At 40.0% G+C, this 26,015-nt stretch overlaps 1 protein-coding gene across 4 annotated transcripts in view; it reads left to right on the forward strand.

Annotated features, from left to right (window-relative positions):
* The first annotated feature begins 7,611 nt into the window (after positions 1–7,611).
* Positions 7,612–26,015, forward strand: part of STX11 (syntaxin 11) — a 44,823-nt gene continuing 26,419 nt past the window's right edge. The window contains exons 1-3 of one of the 4 annotated variants that reach the window (XM_049653034.1): positions 7,612–7,869; positions 7,956–8,136; positions 11,625–11,916. Coding sequence is in view for 1 of the 4 variants with exons in the window: in XM_049653033.1 (XP_049508990.1) it covers positions 8,094–8,136 (43 nt within the window). In the remaining 3 variants the exon portion in view is untranslated. Of the gene's footprint in view, positions 7,870–7,955; positions 8,137–11,624; positions 11,917–15,924; positions 16,020–16,154; positions 16,377–26,015 lie in introns of those variants that run through there. The other 3 variants (XM_049653033.1, XM_049653036.1, XM_049653035.1) reach the window with 3 other exon arrangements.

A 26,015-nucleotide genomic window follows, 5' to 3' on the forward strand; every position in this document is an offset into this window, starting at 1 on the left:
TTTAAATAGCTAATTATCTTTTAAAGACATTTAACAATAAGAAAAAAACCCTGCATATTTATTTATGTAGTTACCATTTCTGGTATTCTTCCTTTTTTATTGGTAGATGTCCATATTTCCATCTAGCATCATTTTCCTGTTGCCTGAAGGGCTTCCTTTCACATATCTTACAGTGTGCTGGTAATAAATTTTATAGTCTGTTGGTAATAAATTCTTTCAGTTTTTTATGTCTGAGAAAATATTTATTTCACCTTCATTTGTAAAAGATACATTGTGTATAAAATGATAGACTGACAGTATTTTCCTTTAATATTTTTACCTTTTAGTCCTCCACCATTTCTCTGTTATATTATTACAGATGCGAAATTTGCTGTTCTCCTCATCTTTTTATCTTTTTTTCTTCTCTACATAATGTGTCTTTTTTCCTCTGGCTGCTTTTAAGATGTTCTCTTTATCATTGGTTTTGCATAATTTAGTTATGATATGCTTTGGTGTACTTCATGTACCTTGTGCTTGGGTTCACGGAGCTTCTTGGATCTATGGGTTTATAGGTTACAATAAATCTGGAAGAATTTTGGACATTATTTCTCCAAATACTTCTTCCATCTCTCTTTTCCTTTGGGGAATTCCAACTGTGTGTGTGATATGTGTGTATGTTGGGGGGGTGGGTGCTGAGATTTCCTACTCTTAAAGAGAACAGATAAATGGGGCGCCTGGGTGGCTCAGTCGGTTAAGCATCGACTTCGGCTCAGGTCATGATCTCATGGTCCGTGAGTTTGAGCCTCATGTCGGGCTCGGTGCTGACAGCTCAGAGCTGGAGCCTGCTTCAGATTCTGTGTCTCCCTCTCTCTCTGACCCTCCCCCATTCATGCCCTGTCTCTCTCTGTCTCAAAAATAAATAAACATTAAAAAAAATAAAAAAAAAAGAGAACAGATAAATTACTATGTCTGGTAATTTTTAATTAGATGCTGTAGATTATGCATTATACCTTGTTGGGTGCTAGGTATTTTTGAATTCCCATAAGTGTTCTTGAACTTCGCTATGTTAAATTACTTGGAGACAGTTTGATGCCACTGAGAGAAAAATTTTCTGATCACTCCTTCCAGTAAATTATGAGGTTTTCCAGTCTGGTTTGTGAGAACAGGCACCATTTCTGGCTGTGTGTAGACAGTAGTTACTGCTTCCTCCAATCCTTTTAGTTGGTTTTGCCCCCAGCCCCAGGTAGTTTTCTGACATGCATTAACTGATAAATCCTCTGCTGAATACTCAGGGGGGATCTTGTGCAAATCTGCTCGCATCTCTCTCTAGTCATCTCTCTATCTCCAGTATTCTATCCTATGAACTTTAGTCACCTTCATTTCCCTGGATTCAGCTTCATCTCAACTCAGGGAATCTGCCTGGCTTCTTCTCCATGCCATGTGCTAGAAACTCTCCCAAAGCAGCAAGCTGGGACAAGTGGGGCTTACTTTCCATGTTTTCCATATCTTGGGGATCACAGTCCTTCATTATTTGATGTTTAATATCTTGAAAATTGGTGTGTATATATTTTGTCTTTGCTGTTGTTCTTCAGTTGGGAGGTTAAATCTGGTCCCTGTTACTCTATCATGTTTGGAAGCATAAGTCAATGTATAAGTATTAACCAAATAGTAGAGCAGTATCTAGACTCATTTTACTCAGCTTTGGCAGGAGTAGAAAAATGACTGTTAATAACCAAGACTTACAGTGGGGTTCCATGAATTTCTGGATTTACTATAAACTTGTAGAGTTAGAAAGGTACACAGAAATTATCTGTCCTAAAAGAATATGATGCCTGGGAATAGTCTAGGGTAGAAGGCATAAATATGAGGGAATATACTGACCATGAGTTAATAAATACTTTTGCTTAGGAATTAACTATTCTAAAGACTTTTGTATAGGCCCAACATTTGCCATAACAAAAAATTTTAAAAATTATGGAGTCCAACTCTTTGGTTTTACAGAATAGGAAATCCTATAAAGAAAGGTATGCAGCTATGTTGGGGATAGTATGATGATGACGATAATGATAATGTTCATTATTTTACACTAAGCAAAGTACTTTCTCATTTCATCCTGCACAAACCACAGAAATAAAAGAAGAAATGAGTGCTTGGAGAAAGGTGAGTCTGTCTGATTTATCATGATGAAAATTTGTGGTTATTACAAATAAAGCTGGGAAGTGATGATGATGATGATGATAATTATAGTAGCTTACTACATTCAAGGCACAGTTCTAAGCGGTTTGCATGAGTTATCTCATTAATTTGTAATAACTTGCATATACAAAATAGTCTACAATTCACATTTTTTTCACATGTTGGCATTTCTGAAGTCAGGATGCATCTTTTGACTATTGGTATAGTTACAGTTACTGTCAATATGGAGAGTTTAGTATTTTCAGAGAGGGTGTGCCTTTGTTTTAGCTGGTCATCTAGTGGCATAATCAATCCATTCCCTATAAATGAATATCTGCTTGAGGCTCTTTGTCCCACACAGGTAATATGAATTCAGACTTCCGAACCATTTTACAAAGTTGGCATTGCCCTGATGCCAAATCCAACTTGATACATTTCTCAGGGGAGATTTTTTTCCTCCCTACATCCAGTGTCAAATTAAGACACAAGTAAGACCTAGATTGAGATAAGATGGTGGGCCTGCAAGGAGGAGTTGTCAAAGGATGAAAATGGGGTGACAGAAGCAGAATTTAAAAGCAGTTTCTATCAACACATCTTTTTTTCACTCTACTTGATTAGTACCTTGATTCTCTATGGCAGTAGCAACAGTAAAATAGGCAATATTAAACACAACTATTTTGAAACATTTATTTCCAATTGAAATGGAACTTTATATTGTGTTTATTAATTTATGTATTTTTCTCTTCCAGATGACTATAAATGAAAAGCAGAGCTTGTTTTGACACTTTCAACAATGGATAGATCATTCACACAGAAAATCAATAAGGAAACATTAGACTTACACTATGCACTGTAACAGATGGACTTAACAGACATTTGCAGAACATTCCACCCAACAGCAGAAGAATACACATTTTCTCAAGCGCACATGTAATGTTCTCCAGGATACATCATATGTTAGACCACAAAGCATCTCTTAATAAATTTAAAAAGATAGAAATCATATCAAGCAACTTTTCCGAACATAATGGTATAAAACTAGAAATCAGTTGCAAGAAGAAAACTGAAAAATTCACAAATACATGGTGAGTAAACAACATGCTACTGAAAAACCAATGTATTTAAAAAGAAATCAGGGGCATCTGGGTGGCTCAGTCGGTTAAGTGGCCGACTTCGGCTCAGGTCATTTTCTCACAGTTCGTGGGTTCGAGCCCCACATTGGGCTCTGTGCTGACAGCTCAGAGCCTGGAGCTTGCTTCAGATTCTGTGTCTTCCTCTCTCTCTGCCCCTCCCCACCTGTGTACTGTCTCTCTCTTTCTCTCTCTCTCAAAATAAATACACATTAAAAATTTTTTAAAAAAAAGAAGAAATCAAAAGAGAATTAAAAATTCATGAGACAAAAAAATATGGAAGCACTACCTACCAAAACTAATGGAGGAAAAGCAGCTGTAAGAGGGAAGTCCATAGCAACAAATGCCTACATAATGAAAAAAAAAACACTTAAATAAACAACTTTACACCTCAAGAAATAAGAAAAGAATAATAAACTAAACATAAAGTTAGCAGAAGGAGAGAAATAACAAAGATGAGAGTGGAAATAAAGGAAGTAGAGACTATAAAGACAATTAAAAAGATCAATGAAACTAAGGGGAGGGTTTTTTTGGAAAAAGCAAACAAAATTGATAAACCTTTATCTAGGATTACCAAGAAAAAAAAGACAGAGAAGACTCAAAGTTCGAAATGAAAGAAACATTATAACTGATACCACAGAAATACAAATACAAAGATACAAAGAAATACAAATACAAAGGATCATGAGAAACTAAGATGAATAATTATATGCTAATAAATTGTCAACCTAGAAGAAAAAGAAATTTCCTAGAAACACACAACCTCCTAAGCCTAAGTTATGAAGAAATACAAAATCCGAATAGGCCCATTACAAATGAGGTGATTAAATCAGTAATAAAAGCCCTCCTAACAAACAAAAGTCTAGGACCAAGTGGCTTCACTGATGAATTCTACCAAATATTTTAAAACTGAGTATCAATCCTTTTCAAACTATTCCAAAAAAAAAAAAAAAAAAAAAAATAGAAGAGCACAGAACACTTCCAAACCATTTTACAAAGTTGGCATTACCCTGATACCAAATCCAATTAAGGACAACTACAAGAAAAAAAAATTACAGGCCATACTGATGAACGTAGATGAAAAATCCTCAACAAAATATTAGCAAACTGAATTCAACAATATATAAAAAAGATGGCATACCATGATCAAGTGGAATTTATTTCAGGGATGCAAGAATGATAAAACATCTCCAAATTAATCAACATGATACACCACATTAACAAAGTGAAGGATAAAAATCTTACAATCACCTCAATAGATGCAGAAAAAGCGTTTGACAAGGTTTAACATTGATTCATGATAAAATCTCGTAACAACCTCAGTACAGAGTGAACATACCTTAACATAATAAAGGCTACATGTGACAAGCCCATAGTTGTCATCAGGCTCAATGGTGTAAAGCTGAAAGCTTTTCTTATAAGATCAGGAACAAGGTAAGGATGCCTACTCTTGTCACTTTTATTCAACATGTTACTAGAAGCTTTAGCCACAGCAATTAGGTGGGAAAAAGAAATAAAAGCCATCCAAATCGAAAGGTAGAAATAAAACTTTTTCTACTTGCAGATTACATATAATACATAGAAAATCCTAAAAACTCCACCAAAAATTGTTAGAGCTAATTAAAAAATTCAGTAAAGTTGAAGATTACAAAATCAATACACAAAAATCAGTTGCGTTCCTACACCTTGACAATGAACTGCCAGTAAGAGAAATTAAGTAAACAATCCACTTACAATTACATCAAAATGAGTGATTTTTGAGGAATAAACTTAATCAATGAGGAGAAAGATCTGTACACTGAGAACTACAAGACATTGATGAAAGAAATTGAAGAAGACAAAAATAAATGGAAAGATAATATGTGTTCATGGATTAGAAAAATTAATATTGTTAAAATATCCATACTACCGGAAGCAGTTTGATAGGGATTCAATACAACCAAAATTCCAGTGGCATTTTTCACAGAAATAGTATGATATTAGCATAAATAGAGACACATAAATCAATGCAACATAATAGAGAGCCCAGAAATAAACCCATGCATATGCGGTCAACTAATTTTCCATAAAAGAGCCAAGAATATACAATGGAAAAAGGCTAGTCTCTTCCAGACATGGTGTTGGAGAAACTGGACAACCAAATGTAAAAGAATGAAACTCTCCTCTATCTTACATCATACACAAAACCAAGTCAAAGTACTTGAATGAGAGACCTGAAACCATAAAACTCCTTAGAAGAAAACATAGGGGATAAGCTCCTTGACATCACTCTTGGCAATGATTTTTTTTTTTTTTTGGATTTGACACCAAAAGCAAACATAATAAAAGCAAAAATAAACAAGTGAAATGACATCAAATAAAAAGATTTTGCACAGGAAATTATCAACAAAATAAAAAGGCAACCTACCAAATGGGAGAACATATTTACAAATCATATATATTATAAGGGGTTAATATCCAAAACATATAAATGATTCATACAACTCAATATCAAAAACAAAACAAAACAAAACAAAATATTCTAAAAATGGGCAGAGGTACTGAACAGACATTTCTCCAAAGAAGATATACAAATGACCAACATATGAAAAGGTGTTCAACATCACTAATTATCAGGGAAATACAAATCAAAAGTACGAGATATCACCTTACACCTGTTAGAGTGGCTACCATCAAAAAGATAAGAGATAACAAGTTGAAAAAGATATGCAAAAAGGGGACCCCTTGTGCATTGTTGGTGGGAATGTAAGTTGGTGCACCTTCTATGGAAAATAGTATGAAAATTCTTCAAAAAATTGAAAATAGAACTACCATATGATCTAGCAATTCCACTTCTGGGTATAAATCCAAAAGAAATGAAAATGGAATAATGAAGAGATACCTGCACTCCCATGTTCCTTGCAGCATTATTCACAGTGGCCAAGCTATAGAAACAACTAAGGGACACCTATGTGGCTCAGTCGGTTAAGCATCCAACTTTGGCTCAGGTCATGATCTCACAGTTTGTAGGTTTGAGCCCTGTGTCCAGCTCTGTGCTGACAGCTCAGAGCCTGGAGTCTGCTTCGGATTCTGTGTCTCCTTCTCTCTCTGCCCCTCTCCCTCTCCCTCTCGCACTCTCTGTCTCAAAAATAAATAAATGTTAGAAACAACCAAAGTGCCTATCAACGGATGAATGGGGAAAGAAGATGTGTTATATAGATACAATGGGATATTATTGGGCCATGAGAAAGAAGGAAATGTTACCATTTGCGACAATGTGGATGGACCTTGTGAACATTATGCAAATTAAATAAGCCAGACAGAGAAAGGCAAATACTTCATGGTACCACTTATATATGGAAACTTAAAAAAAAAAAAAAAAAAAAAAGTCAAACTCATAGAAAGAGTAGAAAGAGTAGAAAGAGAAAGTAGAATCGTGGTTGCCAAGGGCTGGGGGTTGAGAGAAATAGGGAGAGGTTGGTAAAAAAAGCACAAGCTTTCAGCTATGAGATGCATAAGGTTTGAAGATTTAATGTAAAACATTGTGACTATAATTGATAACAGTAAATTTATATAATTGAAATTTGTTAAGAGGATATAACTTTTTTGCTTCATCAAAACAACATAAATCAATGCTGCTTATTTTAATATTAAGTTTATACTTTTAATATGTAGATTTGTTCAAGTTTTTAAAGTTTTTAATTTGAATTCCAGTATAGTTAACATACAGTGTTCTATTAGTTTCAGGTGCACTATAGTATAGTGATTCAACAATGCTATATATTACTCAGGGCCCATCATGGTAAGTGTACTCTTAATCCCCTTCACCTATTTCAACTATCCTCCCCCCCAACCCCCACCTCTGGTAACCATCAGTGTGTTCTCTATAGTTAAGAGTTTCTTTCTTGGTTTGTCTCTTTTTTGGCCTTTGTTCATTTGTTTCTTAAATTCTGCATATGATTTGCTTAAATTTTACAGTTTCCTAATGAGGCTGTAACCATAAGGAATTTATACCATGTTTATGTAAGTTACATATACTTGAATATATGTCATATTCAGGTAATTTGTCAACACTGGGTATCATATATTCTTTTTCCTTGAAAAGGGGTCTACTCACTACTGAAGTTGGAGAGATGATGTCCTGGGGCCCTGAAACAATAGGGCATGAATAGATTATATGCAGCACTCACATTTGCATTGTAATCAGTTATGGATTCCTATTGGCATGAGGGCATTAAATGTTTTGTAAATGTTTCTTTGTGACTAGGGATGTAGAATTGTGGCAATTCTTCCTGTTTCATAATTCAACTTTGTCCATCACCAACTTGTAGAAAATAGGGTTTAAAGAAATCAGCTAGAGTGGCCTGCTTTCAACACTGAGAGTTAGTGATGCAAGGCCATGTCAGCTCCTACCAAAGATTCCTACTCACGCTCGGGGCACATAAGTAAGGTAAGGAACTGCGGACTGAGAGGAACATCTATCAGCTTCCCCAAGTTCTCATCAACAAGATCACCATCCCAAGAGTAGACACCTGCAAGAAGTCTGTCCACTGAATCTGTGAATTTACACCTGAGACTTTGATCTGTTTCCACAGTGTCACTTTTGGTATGTTCATCTTTAAGACATCTTCATCATTTGAAACATGTTTGTTTTTTTGTGGTGCCAAGATTGTACTTTTAAATTTTCTTTAGGGTCACGGAAGGATGCTGGCTGTGGTCCGTGCACTCACAGAAACTATAAACCATCTTTGAGGAAGGACTCAGTCTACCTGAAGAGTGTGTTGAAGGGAAAAGTAAAACAAAGTCGCGGAGCTGCAAGAAGAGGATGAAATGGATGAAGAAAAAGAGAAGAAAACCATGTCTCAGCCCCAAAGTAAGGCTTTTTGGTGTAGACATACATAGTTTCCAAATGGATGGTACAAATTCATCAAGATGAACAAAATATGGATTATAAAAATGTTTAGTCTATTTGTGAGAATCATGCTTGTTGAGAACAAATTTAATTATTCAAATTCAAAAATCAATATTTAAAGGCTTACGACTAAACTATTACCTATAAAAGGCATGGCTCATTTGCTACATTCTGTTTATGCTTTTCTGTTTCACTTTTATCAGTTCCTCAGGACAGGAGGATGGTGTAAAAAGGGGTTTACCAGAAGTGAGTATTGAGTAACAGTCTCATCTTAAAATAGTTTTGTAACTTGTTATGCAAAATCACAGTTGAGAAAAAAACCATTTAGTGTCATTAAGCAGATCAATTATACTATCTCTGCACCTAGTATTTTTTAGTCCCTTCTCTTTCACAGAGAATGTTCTATTTGTATGAATAAAGCAGCCAGTACATGCTCACCTTCAAGCCTCTTGCAAGTATAGCAATATATCAGAGGAAATTTTTCACATAATTGCAATTTGGGTTAAAATAAACAATACAACTATGTCATTTCACGAATTGTAGGCAGGAATAAGATTTAGCTAATACCAAAATAGTACAATTTCACCACTAATTTTCTACCCCTCCTATATACCATGCACAGAAAAATAAGCTTACTAGACAATAAGAAATTTACTTTTCTATGAGTTATCTGTTGCATTCTTTTATTTTTTTTTTGTAAGTTTTCTAAGCTTATATAGATTTAGACATTGCTCTTTGAGGGTAGGTAACCGGATAAGAGAAATCCTTTGTTTTGGATAGTCCTTATTTTTCAGTTCTTCTGTGGTCTTTGATGTTGTTCTTGGATTCTTTATTGGTGGTTAAGAGCATGAACTTTTGTGTTGGACACCAGGATTTGAATCTAGGGTCTTTTGCTTGCTGGTGCTGTGGCAGTGGACAGGAGGCTTTAAGGCTCGTTCTTCCCCTGTCAAATGGGGTTGGGTTGTACACACTTCATCAATTTGTGATGAAAATTAAACAAGATAATATATGAAAATGTTAGCATAGTGCTTGGCACACTGCAACTGATGAATAAGTATCAGTTAACTTTAATATAGGTATTAGCATTATGGGGTTTACATATTTTTAGATGAGCTGATGTCTGCTAGTAATTGTACAGTTAAACACTGAGCTTCAAAGGGTATCTTAGTCCATGTAGGCTTTACACTATATAGGAAAAATACTCTAGACTTTATGGCTTATCAATAGCAGAAATTGATTTGTCACAGTTCTGGAGACTGGGAAGTCTAAGATCAAGGTGCCAACAGATTTGGTGTCTGGTGAGAGCCCGCTTCCTGGTTCATAGATGGCCGTCTACTTGTTGTGTTCTCACATGACGGAAGGGGAAAGAGAGCTCCGTGGGACCACTTTTATAAGAACATGAATCTCATTCTTGAGGGCTCCATCCGCATGACCTAATCACCTCCCAAGGTCCTCCTTCCTAACACCATCACGTTGGGGATTGGATTACAACATGAATTTTTGGCAGGCACCATTATTCGGTGTAGAGGGAGGGGTTAGAAACTCCAGTAAGCTGTGTATATTGAGTAATGATGGCTGGTTTGTAGTACTGAGGTATAGATTTTCTCCCATATCAAGAAGTAATTTAAAGCTTATTAGATATTAAAATATTTAATATCTTAAAAATTAACTGACTTGTTTTATAGTCTTATTTATATGTATTTCCATAAATAATATTTTATGTAGAGAAGATAAATGCAAAAAGATTTGCCTATGAATCAGTATTTTTCTAATCTGAGTGTGCTGGAGAAAAATCTATATTATATGACATATGACATGGTTTCTTCATAAAGCTAACCAGTGCACTGATATAAGAAGATGCTAAAATTATCAGGGAATATTTTTCTAAGGACTGTAGGTATAAAATTTTCAGAGCAGGGATTTGGACACTGTGGTCTAGCTACTGATAAAGGATGCTGTATCAGGGTCCCATCGGGAAACAGATGGCACATTCAAGTTAGAATTATTCCGTGAAGGTTTATAAAGAAAGGTAATATTTAAAGGCATAGGCAGACTGGAAACTATATGTATTCTATATGTGATACCCCAGGTCTGAGAATCATGAGTAGGGAGAGATATTCAGAACCAGGAAGGAGAGGGAATCATGTAGAACAGACCACTTTAGAAGAACAGTGACCTGTGGAGAACACAGAGAGCCCTTCTGTTTCAAGTAAATTCCTGGACCCCATCCGGCTGCTTCTGCTCTCCTGCTAGATCCCCCTATTGGCCAAGCCCAAGAGAAGTTAAAGGGTAGAGGAAACTATTGCAATAGCCCATAGAGATCAACCACCCAGGGTAGAGCGTAGGATGGTGAGAGGTAGAAAGTAGACGTGAAGGGGCAAACAGAAGATGCCTGCATACATGTTGACATTATAAAAATCTAGAATTTATTTTTTCTTGTTATTATATTTATTGGTGGTGAGTGCTTATAAAAGAGTTGAAGCTTTATAAACATGCGCTGCACAAGATCCTTACAGGAATTAAATTTTAAGCTACTTTTTGAACAATGGAAGAAAAAAACCGTAGCTTAAAATCCATGTTTTGTTAAAAACAAGTAAACAAACAAACAAACAAACAAACAGTGCTAGATCTCCTAAATCTCATTATGCCTGGGTGCCACCCTCTAAAATGTCATCTCAGTGCCCTGAGCTCCAAAGTTCACAAGCTCACTTGTGTCATTCATTCACTCATCTTTCAACAAATATTTACTGACAGTCTCTAATTATTGTGTTAAGTTTTGGGTAAAAAGTAGTAAACTGGCAAAGTATTAAGTGGAGACATAATCTCAATTCTGAATCTAAGAATATTTTATTAAACCAATGGTTTAGTAGAGAACAGTTTTGAATCACATAGAGAAAGATTTAAATAGTTTAGTAAATCTGTGTTCATAAAGATAATCAAGAGGGACAGAACCATGTGATCACTGAAAGTCCAAATATAATATTAAAACATAAAAATTTGAGACTTTTCACAGCAGCCATTTACGTAGTAAGGGGCCACAGACTTTTTAGGCAGCATAGTCCCTCCCTCCCAAAGACCTTTATCTTAAATTTTAAGGTGTCCAATTCTGGAAAAGCTGATCCAAATATGAATTGTGAGACAAAGCACAGGGTGCTAGCAGGATCTGGAAAGCACTGCTCAATATAGTAACCAAAGAACCATCTGCAATCATGCTAATTTCCTACTCTGCACAGTCCAATGCAGTGGGCACTAATAACCATTAGTTACGGTGGCTCTTATGCACTGAATGGCACTGAGACTAAGGAACTGAATTTGAAATTTTGCTTCATCTTAATTAATTTAAATTTAAATAGCTACATGTGGCTACAATAATGGACACTGAAGATCTAGAACAAGATGTGCAAGATGGGGCTTGCTGATTCATTTAACCTCATTTCCTTTTTTGACAGGGCTAACAACAGCTGTTCATTTACTCATACACCATCATGTGCCTAGCAGCATAGAGAGGAATTTCCATAGGGAGGAAATCAAAGATAGGTTTAAGAAGATAACAAGTGTTGGCAAGGAGATGGAGAAATCAGAACCCTTGTGCTTTATCTGGATTTACCCTAGAGTCCTCATCCATATTCATAGTTCAGACTGGAGGTGAGAGCCAACCTGTCCAGAAAAAAATCTATAAAACATAGGAGACCTACCTGGAAGCCTAGAAGGAGGTGGGCACATCAGCTGCAGAAAAGCCAGGTTAGTCTAGACTTTGTCATTACCAATATCTTCATCCCTTCATAATCTAAGTCTCAAAGATGCCACTCCCTCATAACCAACTTGCATTTTTCCAACTGAATCTTTCTAACCCCGTCACTGCACAACATCTTGACACCCTGGAGCGTCCAATCCATTAACCTAACACCTTTCCACTTTGCCTCAACACCATCATTCATGTCCTCTCTTCTCTCCCTCCTTGGTTTAAATGCAATGGTCCTTCCTTATAATTATTCTCTTGCATAGATGCTCCATGCTCTTGTCCTCTCTCCTCCATCCTATTCAGCTGGCCAACACTAAACTCTGCTTGTATCTAGACCTCTGCCTAGCATTATTTGTACCCAAGTAGGCAAATGAGACTGGTCAGAACACGTAACTATTCTGACTGGTCTCCCTTTATATCCATGATCTGCGACTTCAAATGGACCCTATTGTTATCCAGCAATCTGACTATATTTTCAAAGTTCATTTACTCTCTCACAACCCCTGGATGATGTTTCAAGCTGACTACCCTCTTCTCAAACTTTCGTCTCTACTCCTCACTCTCCACCAATAACTTTGCCTCTTCACTGAGAAAACATATTCCTGCCTCCACGTTCACCAGCATCTGTGCCCATATATTCTGCCTCTCCTCCTGCAATCAGAAAAAAATTCTATCTTCTCCAATTTAACCCCAACACTGCATGTGCATTGGATTCCATCGTTGCTCATCTGCTCAAGAACATTGCTTCAGTAATGATCTTTTCTCTCCCGCATCATCACTTGTTCCTTCTTTTTTGGTTTATGTCCATGAGCATACAAACAGGTGTATCTTCTAATTAAAAATAAAAATCTCCCTCTTGACCTTGTATTTCCTTCCAGCCTTTGCCTCGTTTTTCTGTCTCCATTTACTCTTTTTTTTATTCTCTCTGGGCCCAATCCAGACACCACCCAAATCTTTCTTATCAAGTGTGCATTGAGCTCCACATGGCCAAGCCCATCGCTCAGTTTTCAGTCCTAATTTTACCGACTTTAGCAGTGTTTGATAGAGTTTGCTCATTCTTGAAACATTGCTTTCTTTCACATGGCTTCTGGAGCACCATTCTTTGTTAGTCTACCTCCTGTATCACTGATTATGCCTTTTCATTCTCCTTTTTTTGATTCTTCATCCTCCTTGATCCCTGACCTTTGGAGTGCCCCATGGCTCAGACTGCAGACATCTAAATTCTACCTGCACACCACCGATACACTAAAGACTTCCCAATTGATATCATCATCCCAGACACATCTATCCAAATGCCTTCTTGACAACTCAAACTTAAAGTGTCCAAAATGTAACTCTTCGTTCCCAGCAATCTCCCCTCTCCTCCCCCCACCCCACGACTTCCTGCTCAAGCAGTCTTCCTGGTTAGCATAAGGAACCTCTTTTCTTCTAATTGCTCTGAGTAAAAACCTTAACTCACTTCTTTTACTCTCTCATGTCCTGCACCCAATTAATCAACCAGTCGTGTCAGCTTCTCTTTGGGAATATACCCAGAACCTGCCCACTTCTTATCAGCTCTACTGCTATAGTTTTTTATCAGTCAGGGTTGTCCAGTGAAACAGAACTGTATGCAAATATATATATGAAACATTACAGAGGCTGAGAACTTCCAAGATCAGCAGTAGGCAAGATGGGGACCCAGGAAAGTTGGTGGTATAATTCCAGTCTGAGTCCGAAGGCCTGAAAAGCAGGAAAGCAAATGGTATAACTTCCAGTTTGAGGCCAAGTCTGGAGGCAGGAAAAAGTTGATATCCAAGCTCAAAGACAGGCCTAGACAGGATCAATTCTCCCTTACCCAGCCTGCTGTTCCATTCAGGCCTTCAACAGATTGGATGACACCCACCCATATTAGGGTGGGCAATCTGCTTTACTCATTCTATAGATTCAATTGTTAATCTCATCTAAAACACTCTTACAGACACATCCAGAATAATCTTTACCCAATACCTGGGCACCCCATTGCCTAGTGGAATTGACAGATAAAATTAACAAGCATGGTTTCCTAACTGGTCGGCCTTCTTCCATCCTCTCCCCCTAACTGGTCAACACAATAGCAAATTTAAAAAAAAAAAAAAAAAAAAAAAAAAAAAAAAAAAACCCTATCAGGTCCCTCCCCTACTACAAATTCTTCAATGTCTTCCTTTCTCAATCAGAGTAAACTTTTAAAGCTATCATGACCACCAAGGCCCTACATGCTCCATTCTCCAACCCTAGCTCCATCACCCATCCATCCATTGTTCTCCCCCCACCCCCCATTCTGTTCTACCCAATTTGATACTAATCCAAGAAGCCAAAAATGCTCCGGCCTCAGGGCCTCTACACCTACAATCTCTCTGCCTGAAATGGTCACACCCAAATATCCACATTACTTCCTCCTTCAACTGTTTTTGTTTTGTTTTGTTTTTTATCTTCGAAGCCTTTGAAATAAACTTTTTTTTTTAGTTTATTATAGCACCGTTCAATCTCTCTTAATTTGCTTTACTTTTATTTAAATTTTTTTTTAATGTTTATTTATTTTTGAGGGAGGGAGAGACAGAGCATGAGTAGGGAAGGGGCAGGGAGAGAGGGAGACACAGAATCTGAAGCAGGCTCCAGGCTCCGAGCTGTCAGCACAGACCCCGACGCAGGACTGTAACCCACGGACTGTGAGATCATGACCTGAGCCGAAGTCGGATGCTTAACCGCCTGAGCCACCCAGGTGCCTATAGCTTTACTTTAAATAAACGTTATTTTTTAGAACAGTTTTAGATTTACAGAAAAATTGCAAGGACAGTATAGAGTGTTTTCATAAACCTCGTACCCATTATTACCTCTCCTATTATTACCATCTTCTAATTAATATGGCACACCATCACAACTAACGAACAAATCTTGATACTATATTGCTAATGAAAGTCCATCCTTTATTCAGATTTCCTTACTTTTTACCTCATGGCCCTTTTCTGTTCCAGGATCCCATTCAGGATCTCATGTATATATTTACGTGACATGTCTCCTTAGGCTCCTCTAGACTGTAGCAGTTTTTCAGACTTTCCTTGTTTCTGATGACATGGACAGCTCAGAGAAATATTGGCCATGTATTTTGGAGGATGTCCCTCTGTTGTCACATTTTTCTTATAAGAACTGGGGTCATGGGCTTGGGGGAGGAAAGCCACAGAGCTAAAGTGACATTTTCATCACATCATATCATGAGCACATACTATCAATATGATTTATGGCTGTGAATATGGACCTTGATCTTCTGGCTGAGGTGGTGTTTCCATTGTGAACTTATTCTTTATCTCCTTTCTACGACTTATATTTTGGGAGAAGTCACTATGGGCAGGCCATACTTAAGGAGTGGGAAGTTATGCTTGTCCTTAAGGGTCGAGTATCTACATAAACTTTTACGAATTCTTCTGCAGGGGAGATTGATCTCTTTAGCATTTATTTATTTATTCAACTACTTATACCATTAGGAACTCATGGATTTTCTTTTTACTTCGGATTGTGGTCTAATACTACTTTATTGTCTGTGTGTGTTTAACATTCCCTAACTTTTAAGTCTCAGTCTTATTTTCAAGGTACTTACCACCATTTAGCGTAATGTACACTTTACGTGTTTGTCTTTCCCCACCGGAATGCCAGGTCTTCGAAGTCACGGTCTTGGTATTTTTAACCACGGTAAGTATCCTCAGCCCTTGGGTGGACGCTCATTTGGTACTGAATGAATGAATGAATGAACGAAGCCGGCTGGGGTTCTAGCTGGGGTTCTGGCCCACTTGAGGCGGGTGAGTCCAAGAGGGATCTGACTTGGCGGTGCTCAGCCTCGGTTTATACGCTCGGGCTCGCGGCCCGCCGCCTCGCGGGTCGCAGCAGGTGCACGGCTGGGGGCCACACCCACACTCAGAACCCGCGCACGCGGCCGCGCCCCGCGGAACGCAGCGGCCGGCAGACGTCACCGGCGCGAGGGGGATTCCTGGGGAAAGTCCGGCGCCCCCGGGCCCCTCCCCGCGAGGAGGGTCGGGGAGCAGGTGAGGCGCCTCGGGCCGCCACGGAGACCGTCCGCGGGCTCACAGGCGAGGTGAGGCTGCAGGAGCGGCGCGGCCCCGGGCTGCCGGCCCCCCGGGCTCTCGCACTCCGGGCGGGGCGGGGACGGGCGTGCGGGCGGCCGGCGCCGTTGTCCCGGGGCGGGGCCTGCTCCCCCAGCTGTGGGTGCTGCCGACGCTGCTGGGGGCTGGGTCGGCGGCGCCCTGATGCGGCGGCAGCGGCGCGGTGCTCGCGGGGCCGCGGAGGACCCCGGCCTGGGCCGCGGGAGGCGCCGGGATCCCCGCCGCCAGGAGTCGCGCGACAGGTTTCCTTCCTTCTCACGACGCCCAGCGTGGGACCGGCGCCCGCGCAGGACATAGCTTCTCGGTTCGCACGCTCGGTCCCGTACCTGGTTCGTTTTTTCCCCTTGTGCCTCTTTTTCTCTCCCTAAGCGCCCCAGGAGGAGCGAGGACGCGCCCCGCTGAGTTGTGCGCCGAGAGCTGCGGGGGGGCGTCGGGGTGGCCTCGCTGGATGGGGCGTCCAGGGATGTCCCGGGGAGGGATTTCGGGTCTGGCCCCGGTGCTCACGCCGCCTTTTCGCGCCTCGAGAAACACGGCCTTGGGTTTCTTATGTACATCAGAGTGATTTTTTTTCTCCCAGTGGGCAAGGGACTGCGCATTTAGGGCTTCACAGAAATTCTTTCAGATACCTGTTGATAGGCTTCTGGCACAAAGTCTCTAAGTAAGACTACTTTTGTTTTAAGTCGAAAGGCTGAGGTTGTTTTGAATTACTGGGGACATTACTTCGGTGTGATCGTCTGTTCACTCCCTATTTTAGCTTGCGCTTTCTCAAAAACACCCGAATGGGTGCTTCTTGACTTGAACTTGACATAATGACTCAGGAGCCAGGAAATACGAAGAAATTGATATTGCCTTGAAATAGTTCCTTCCAAGCCCACATAAGACTTTTTTCTTTTAGAAGAATGAAGACAAGTAGTGGCAACGTGACTTCAAGAACCACACCGTCCCGGGAGGGAATTCTAGACTTCGCTGACACTAGCTGAGATCTGTTATTACTTCCTGTGGTTCTCATGCACTTGTTTAAGCCGTTTCTCAGCAAAGGGAGGAGTTGTTATTTCCACCCGGGTATCCAAAGATGAGTCACAGGGCTGCTCTTTTAAGTTGAGTCTTTGTTAATGAACTTTTGAAAAGTGAGGTTTGCTCTGGGTGTGTGTAAAGGAAGATTCAGATGTGAAATGCATTCAGTGTTAAACTCGAGCTAGTGGTATCGGAAGTAACAGTTCAAGTTTTCAGTTTCCTAAAGTGCCTGATGGTACAGCATACCAGCTAGGGTCACTAGGCTGATGTCAGATAACCATTGAAATCATGTGCTTTGCCACAGAGGCCCAAGAGAAAATGAAGTTCATTATTCAATAACTGTATGTTAATACTTTCAATGGTATGGTATGGTAGAAATATGCCATTATACAAAGTGATTGAATGTCACTCTCTGAATCCAAATAATTTGGACAGTTTGTCTTTAGTAAGTTAGTGCCACGTGAAAATTTTTGAAGACGGTGGATACCAGTTGGAGCTGAGAAATTAAAATATTTAAGCTGAGAGGTCCCATTGCTCTTGGGAAGGAACTGTACTGTCTCCAAGCTTAGTGGAGAAGAGGACAGCATCTCTGTTGGAGGCGAGTTGAGCTGAGGTCAGCGCAACAAACAGTTATCAGGCACCTTCTTTGTGCCACACTCTTCACAGAGCTCTGGTTATGTAATTGTGAATACGACAGGATGTTGCTGAAAAGGGCCATAAAGACTAGTGTGGAAGGTTGGAAGAGCCAACGAGGGAGATGGGAGCTATGACCAATCTATGCCCACAGTAGAGCTTCTGTCCCAATATGACTGGTGTTTGTGCAGATCTGAGATTTTGAATGAACAGATTTTGGATGTTTCCTCATTGCTGAAAGAATGAGTAAAGTTTTAAATTTAATCACCTCTTTTGTCGACAGCCTGTTGTGCTTATTCAGTAAGCATTTCATTCAGTGAATGATTTAAAAATGTATTAATTGGAAAGGCATGATTTTTAAAGTGTTTGATGACCATATTTCATATTATTTCGTGGGTAAAAAGAAACCCAGCCTGGTATTACCCCTAGACAATCACAGGTACTTATAATTTACTCACCTTTTAAAAATAAAGTAGTGGGGTGCCTAGGTGGCTGAGTTGGTTAAGCATCCAACTTTGGCTCAGGTCATGATCTCACAGTTTGTGGGTTTGAGCCCCATGTCAGCTCTGTGTGGACAGCTTAGAGGCCTGGAGCCTGCTTTGGATTCTGTGTCTCCCTCTCTCTCTGCCCCTCCCCTGCTCACGCTCTGTTTCTATATCTCAAAAATAAATGTTAAAAAATTTTTTTAAAGTAAAAACAGAGTAGCTAATTAATGGCTTATAATTTTATAACACCATATTGAAGCAACCTACTGATCATTGTTTTTTATAGTTCAAATCAATCTTTTCTAACACACTATTGCCGCACAAGTCAAAATGACTAAACCCACTGCGTCACAGTTTACTGTTGAGACTGAAATCTCCTGAGGTACTTTTGGACTTGATGCCAAAATCTGTTCAATTTCTACAATTCTGTAAGGTATGCAGCTAGTGAGGGAAACAATACTAAATTTGAGATAACTCTAATTTCCATATTTCTTTTCTCTCTTGAGGGCCTCAAAGTTACTTTATCTATGGGGAAGAAAGGGTTGAGTGTGTTCTTCATCGCTGTACTCCCTGGCCTTGGTACAGGCATTACTGGTGGCAGGTGTTAGGAAGTATTTATTAATTGAATAATGAGCCTTAATGTAAAAGGGGGAGTTTTCAGGCAGAGGGAGGGATAGTCAGCCCAGCAGAAGGATCAACATTGTGTTGTCAGGGAACACCAGCCTGGTCAGTGTGGCACGGGGTGAGAGCTGGGGAGACAGATTGGGCCGCATCACAAAGGCCCATGTGCCATGTTGGACCTGTGACTTTATCCTATGGAAGACTTCAGCAGGTGAATGATATCGTCAGATATGTGTTTTGGAAAGACAATTTAGAATCAAGATGGAGAACAGATTGGATGAACACAACTCTAGCCTTAGGGGACACACAGGAGATTACTATAATATTTGAGAAGAGAAATTGGAGAAGGCTTGAGTCAGGCAGTGATGGTGAGGAGTGGAAAAGAGGGAAGGAGCTGACGTGTTTAATAGGCAGAACTTGGCTACATCTTTAGAGGTGGGCAGTGAGAGGAAGTTTAGGATGACTCCTACATTCCTAGTTAATGACTAAGAGTGGGATGTAAGTGAAAGAATAGGTGTGCTAAATGAGGGCCTCATTCAGCGCTTGGCACATAATCAGTGCTCATTAAGTTTTTGAATGAATGAATAATAACAACAACAACAACAATAGCTAAAATGTTTATCGGTGCCAGGCACAATTCTAGGCTCATTATATGAACTCGGTCTTTTCCTCCTCACTGAAATCCTGTGAGATGGGTGCTATAATTGACTGCTTTTGACAGGTGAATGAAGTGTAATGTTAGTAATTGATAGAGGTAGGAATTGATCCCAAGCGCTTAGCTCCAGAACTTACATTCTGAACCACACTGCTTTGCTATGGTATCTCCAAGAATGAATGAATGAATGAGTGAACGAATGAAGTCTCAGACACTGTGGCAAACTCAAACTGGAGTCACTGTCTTGACGCCAACAATTGTTCCTCATTCAGGGTTAGCCCGATATATAAAATGGGCCCTCAGAGGCTCTGTTGTGCTGCATGGCACCCCTCCCCCTTGGTTCACCCCAAGGAATATCTGGTTGATCTAGGAATAGACCTAGAATAATCAGAAAATTTCTCCTGGGAATTAAAACACTTTTATGAAGACTCACTCTCGCTGAAAGTTCCCAGAGCTTCCACAACTACGTCTTCCGAGCTGCCTTGGTTACTACTCTCCCTAGACACTGAATGTTCACTGCTTTGTGTTTCTTAGAGGCAGTCAATGATCTGTTGCTAAAATCTGTAGTATTCCTCTGGGGATACTAGAAAGGCTGAAATAGAAAGGGGAAATAGAAAGCCTGGCCCGGGGGTATTAATCTACAGAACAGGGTCCAATGGTACAAGAATTACTAACAAAATTCAGGCAGGTGCATAACTCAAGTCTTACACTCCTGTTTTGTGGTCTGCCTTCTAGGGCCTGTTTTGTTCTGGTTTCACCCTGAAGCTTACCTGCCCCTCTTGTCTCTAACTTCCAGAACCTTATTAAGTGAAGCTGGCTGGCAGTGTCCCTGTCCTCTTGACTTTAACTGAGCAAAATGGCTCGTACTTCTAGGGATTAGGGCCTGTTTTCTTTCTTTTTATTTTTAATGTTTATTAATTTTTGAGAGAGAGAGAGAGAGAGCACAGGTAGGGGAGGGGCAGATAGAAGGAGACGCAGAATCCAAAGCAGACTCCAGGCTTCTAGCTGCTAGCACAGAGCCCTACGTGGGGCCCAAACTTACAAACTGTGAGATCATGACCTGAGCCAAAGTTGGACACTTAACCGCCTGACCCACCAAGTGCCCCACAGGGCTTGTTTTCTGTTTTCAGCATTCAGGTAGATTCCTTTGGTCTTGATAAGGGTGTTTTTGATAAACAACCCCAACTCCCTCCTTCCCCTCAAAACCTGGCCTCAGCTCTTCACCATTCTCATTGTTTCACGAGTTGGATTAAGACTATGATTTTTGTTCAGGAATCAGGGTCTAATTATCTGTTCCTCACAAGCCTCACTTTGGACTATTTAAAGATTGTAAACACTGAATTATTATTCTACCTAAACAGAATCAGCAAACTCCTCTCTAAGTTTGAAGTTCTAAAATATTTTCTCCATGCATGAAGGAAAAGTTTCATTCAGCATTTCTTCAGATTTAACAGGAAATCAAGGTATTTATAGCTTCTCAATATATGAGACTGACATGAAGCCTTCTGGATTGATCTAGCCCACATGTTTACCCCTTGGTCTGAATCCCTGTATACCTGTCTGTAATTCATTCAGTGCTCAAATAATAAGAAAGGGAAGAGTTTGGGTTAGTATTTTACGTGGGTCTGTCTTGCTTCTTCATTTTGATTGTGGTTTCTCTGTAAGCAGAGAATCACTGGGGCTGGGGGCTTTCATAGGTCTGTCAGCTTCCTTCCAGTTTTAACCATTCCGTGACTTTTGCTGATAATAAAACCATCTGTCAGATGAAGTCATTTGTTAACCACGCCGTCTACATCTGTAAATACTAGACGTTATTTGTATATCTCATGTAAGTTCTTGGTAACGTTCAATAATTTGGTAACTTCTAACATAAAGCATAGTTTTAGAATTGGTAATTTCTTGTTATCCTCCTTGAGCTAACTCAATGTTTTCAACTTGATTTGTGTACTGTTTTGTTTTGTTGTTTCTTTTCAGTGGCTACAGTATCCAGGTAATGCAGAAAATACTAAGTTGCCTGGAAAAGTATTCCTCCTTTTGTATACCCAGCTGTTTTACTTGTTTCTCTGCTCCAGGATGTAAAGTGATATTCCATTACTCATTGCATAACTTATTGGGCAAAAATGTGAATTCCGACTTTACAGAGTAGTGGAAATTGCTCTGTTGCTATCTTCATATGGAAACGGAGTAAACAAGTATTATTCTGTCTACTGTTTCAGTTTCAGGATTGCAGCAACGCATGTGTCACCTGGTTTTACTTCTAATTTTTTTTTATTACGTGCCCAGGTGTATTGATTAGTGACACAGATCTGTTGATTTGAGAAAGTAGGACACAGTGTGTAAGCTGAATCATATCATGTTGGTAAATCCCTCCTGCCTTCCCTGATTACTGCATGGTAAACCAGGGCCTAGCTGATAATACTATACAGCTCTTCATTAGTTACAAAATACTCTCATATATATTTCCTCTTTTCCTTCTCATAAAAGCCTGGCAAAAAGTATTATTGTTGTTATCTGTATTTGAGGTCTATACATGAGGAGGGACACTCTTGGAGAAATTAAGTGACCACCCGATTTCTCTAGAAGTAAGGTGCAGACGCCCACTCCTGTGCTGTCGCTACCTGACTGAAAAAGGCAACTTCACTCTCTTAGTTCAAGTTTCCTGAAAATAGACTGTGAGATTTGCGTACAGGGGGTTTATTGAGAGGTGCTGTGGGAACAGCGCTTGTCAGGGAGAGAGAGCAGCAGGATTATGCAGAGGGAGGAACTGAACCGCAGTGCAGGTACAGTGGTGGGCCCAGCCTTGGAGCTGGAATGGCCCTTCAGAATTGCTCTGCCAGCACACGAGCTGGTCATCTGAATGCCCTGCCTAAACAGGTCATTGGTTGCAGGCCACACCAGGCAGAAGGTGCCGTCTTGGAGCGAGCAGCTTTCCTTCAGTCAAGGGCAGTTCCTCGAGCTGTGAGCCTTCGGTAGTCAACATTTCTGGCAACTGGGAGAATGAGGGCCTTGGTCCTAAAGGGATCAGAGTCTCACATCATCCACAACTGTTGTACGGAAGGGAATGTTTTTCTCTGCAAGGGCCTTGCTCGTGTCTTTCTGGCCCAGACGGTTGCCCTGCTGAGTGGAGCCCAGAAAGTTGGCATTTTTTCCAAGGCCCTTAAAGATTTAGAATGGCTGACTGGGCAGCAGGAAGGTAAAGTAGCCTTACTCCCAGGAAGGTTAGGAGCCTGGTGAAGGAGGGCCAGGATGGGTGGAGTGGTGGTACCTGGTAGAGAAGTAACCTCTGACGCCACAGCTAACGGGAAGCCCTTATCTGTCTGGACCCAGAACAGAAGTGGAATGCATGCTAGTCTTTGCTGTAATTCAGGGCCGTAACATTGTTGAATGGATATTAAGCTACGTTTTCTCTCTTTTTTCTCCCTTCTTCCCTTTCTCATTTTTCTATGCCTTTGAAAAACCCCAGAACAGTCCAGTGACTCTCAACATGTAGCCTGTAGATTATAATCACCAGAATTACCTGGGATCTCTAAAAACAAACCCCCGCCCCTGCCAACCAAACAACAAAATAGAAAAACAGAGAGTCCAGGCTCACATTTGATATCTATTGGAACAGAATATTTGAGAGTGGAGCCTATGAATTGATATTTTCAAAAAACTCGCCCACCTGATTTTTATACATGTTATAGTTTGAGAACCATAGACCCAAACTCTTATGCTTTTGCTGGTGACCAAGCCTATTGAGATTTTTCAAATTAGCAAGAAGTTAATGAAAACCAGGGGGCCGCCTGGCAGGCTTCATATAATGACACTCACCCCTAATCTTTCATAGCAAAATCCTGGTGTGGCCAAGAGAGCCTGCCCCAAATTCTTTGGCTGGCATCTGCCCCAGATTGCTGGAAAGAGAGTGATGATTCTGACTTGGCCTTTTAGTAGCTGGGTGAGAGATGCCAAATTCCTTCAATAGTCACAGGGGGGAAATCAGTGATTTTATAGGAATCAGAAAACTTTCTAGGAGAATAAGAAGGTTCCAAGAAGTTTTATGTCAGATAAAGCTTTGAGGTACTGTCTGCTAACTTTAAATGACCATACAGGGGCACCTGGGTGGCTCAGCCCATTGAGCATCTGACTGTTGATTTCGGCGCAGGTCATGATCCCAGGGTTGTGGAATCAAGCCCCACATTGGACTCTGTGCTGAGCATGGAGCCTGCCTAAGATTCTCTCTCTCTCTCTCTCTCTCTCTCTCTCTCTCTCTCTCTCTTTCTCTCTCTCTCGGTGCCTGGATGACTCAGTTGGTTAAGTGTCTGACTGGCTCAGGTTATGATTTCATGATTCATGGGCTCAAGCCCCCCATTGGGCTCTGTGCTGACAGCTCAGAGCCTGGAGCCTGCTTGGCATTCTGTGTCTCCCTCTCTTTCTGTCCCTCCCCTGCTCATGTTCTGTTTCTCTCTGTCTCTCAAAAATAAATAAACATTTATAAAATTAAAAGGAAAAAGGATTCTCTCTCTCTCAATCCCTCTGCTCCCTCTGCCCCTCTCCCACTCTTGCATGGGCATGCACACATGCTCTCTTAAAAAAAAATTTTTTTTTTAATTAAATGACCATACAAAAGGATGAGAGAGAGAGAACTATGAACAGGAAAATACATTATCTTATTCATTGAAATTGGGAATAATTACTGTTCTTCAAAGGGAAAAGCACTTTTAAACCTACTGATTCTGAGTCCGGTCATTGCAGGAAGTATTAGTCGCCTAAAGAAGAGTCTGATAAATTCCTAGGACAATATGATGCTATATGCTGGGCGCTTCGGGGTACATGGCAAACACAGCAGGTATAGCCCCTGACCCCCTGGAACTTATGGGCGAGCAGACAGGATAGACAGTAAAACAATTAACAATAGAATACAATAAATATCAGGAAAGAGGAAGTGCCACAAAGTGTGAGATCATAGAATCAGTCCTCCAGCTTAGTCTAAGGTCAGAGAGTTTCCCATTCTTGTGAAACATACAGGAATAGGAGCTATGAGGCTGGCTTTGGTGATAAGACAAAGGACCTCTTTTTAACAAAGGAAAATCTTTCGGTCTAATTCAAAATCGGCCGATCCTTCACGTGTGTGTGTGTGTGTGTGTGTGTGTGTGTGTGTGTGTGCGCGTGCGCACGTGTCTGTCTTTCTGCCTGTCCAGTGTGTAAGCACACGTGTTGACGAAGAGAGATCAAGAAAATCACTCCTTCATTTAATGACTAAAATAGATAGCAAAGAACAGAGAAGGAAGTCGGTTTGCATTTCATTCGATGTGCCATTGCCCAAAGTTAATTAATATTTTAATATGTAGTAAAAGAAGATAAATTTAGGGCTCTGAAAATCATGAGCTTTATATCACAACTTTTTAAAAGTTAATTTTAAGAATCTGAGGATTCTGGCCCAGGAGGGTGCTTGACAGATTTGCCTTGGGTTCTGTTACAGACCCAGTTTGAGGCACATTTGCTCAGTGGTCAGTGTCTGTTCTTCTCTTCTTCCTGCAGCAGTGGTTTTTGTAGTATGTGGCCTCTGCCTGGTGTGGCAGCTCCTACTGGGCTCTTCTGTCTTTTTCTGGCCCGTTCTTTCCCTTGTATTATTTCTGTACCTGCTTGTTTTTCCCCATAACTTACAGACTTAGTTGAGGGCAGGGATTGTGATTTCTGGATTTTTCAATCTTTGAATCTCCTGCAGCTCTTCTTTATAATTTATTTACATTAATTACATTTAATAAACAACCTTGAATGTGGTATCTGAGTTAAGAAGGGATCCTTGGGTTGAGAAAGTAACCAGATTGGTTCTCTGTTGAGAACATATTTCTTGTTTAACCTGACATCGCAAAGCAAAGACACCAAGGGCTAACACGGGCATATTTATCTTGTGAATGTCTACTTTAAGTACTAAAAATGCCAGTCAGTTGACTGATGGCAGGGAGGGGAGGATTAAGTCATCATGAAGCAGCACTTACGAGATGTAGACAAAAGTGTAGAATGTTCTGCTGGGTCTCACCTAAGTCAACTTAAACACATGTCTACGCCATCCAACATTTTAGAATAACATTGATACTAAAAATCAGAATTAAAAATCATTGTGCAAGTGACAACATAATTCAGTCTCAAAATATGACTCTGACGGCATGTGATGTCCTGTGATGACCATTTACCGTGTTTTCTTACGTCTTTCTTCCCATGCCTTGGCATGTTCCTTGGTTTATTTCAAGTATGACTTAATTTATGTTCTAATTTTTTGTCTTGCTTTTACAGTGAATATTATATATAGGGAGTGTCTGAATGGTTGGAAATAATTCTTGACATTTGTTCTTTTGCTTCTATTTTGTATAGTTCAAACTTAGTTTATTGCTGAAGTATAGGTTATAAGTTAGGCCACTATGAATTTTGTGGAATACTTTGTTAACTGTAAATTCGTTCAACTTTGATATTTTCCTTAAGAATTGGAATTTTTAAATAAAAGGTTAGGGTGGTGAAATGAAATATTTTCTCCTTTAGAAAATGGAGAACTCTAGAAGATGAAACTCTTTACAACTTGT

Source organism: Panthera uncia (genome assembly GCF_023721935.1).
Source record: "Panthera uncia isolate 11264 chromosome B2 unlocalized genomic scaffold, Puncia_PCG_1.0 HiC_scaffold_24, whole genome shotgun sequence".
In the NCBI taxonomy this organism is placed as follows: Eukaryota; Metazoa; Chordata; class Mammalia; order Carnivora; family Felidae; genus Panthera; species Panthera uncia.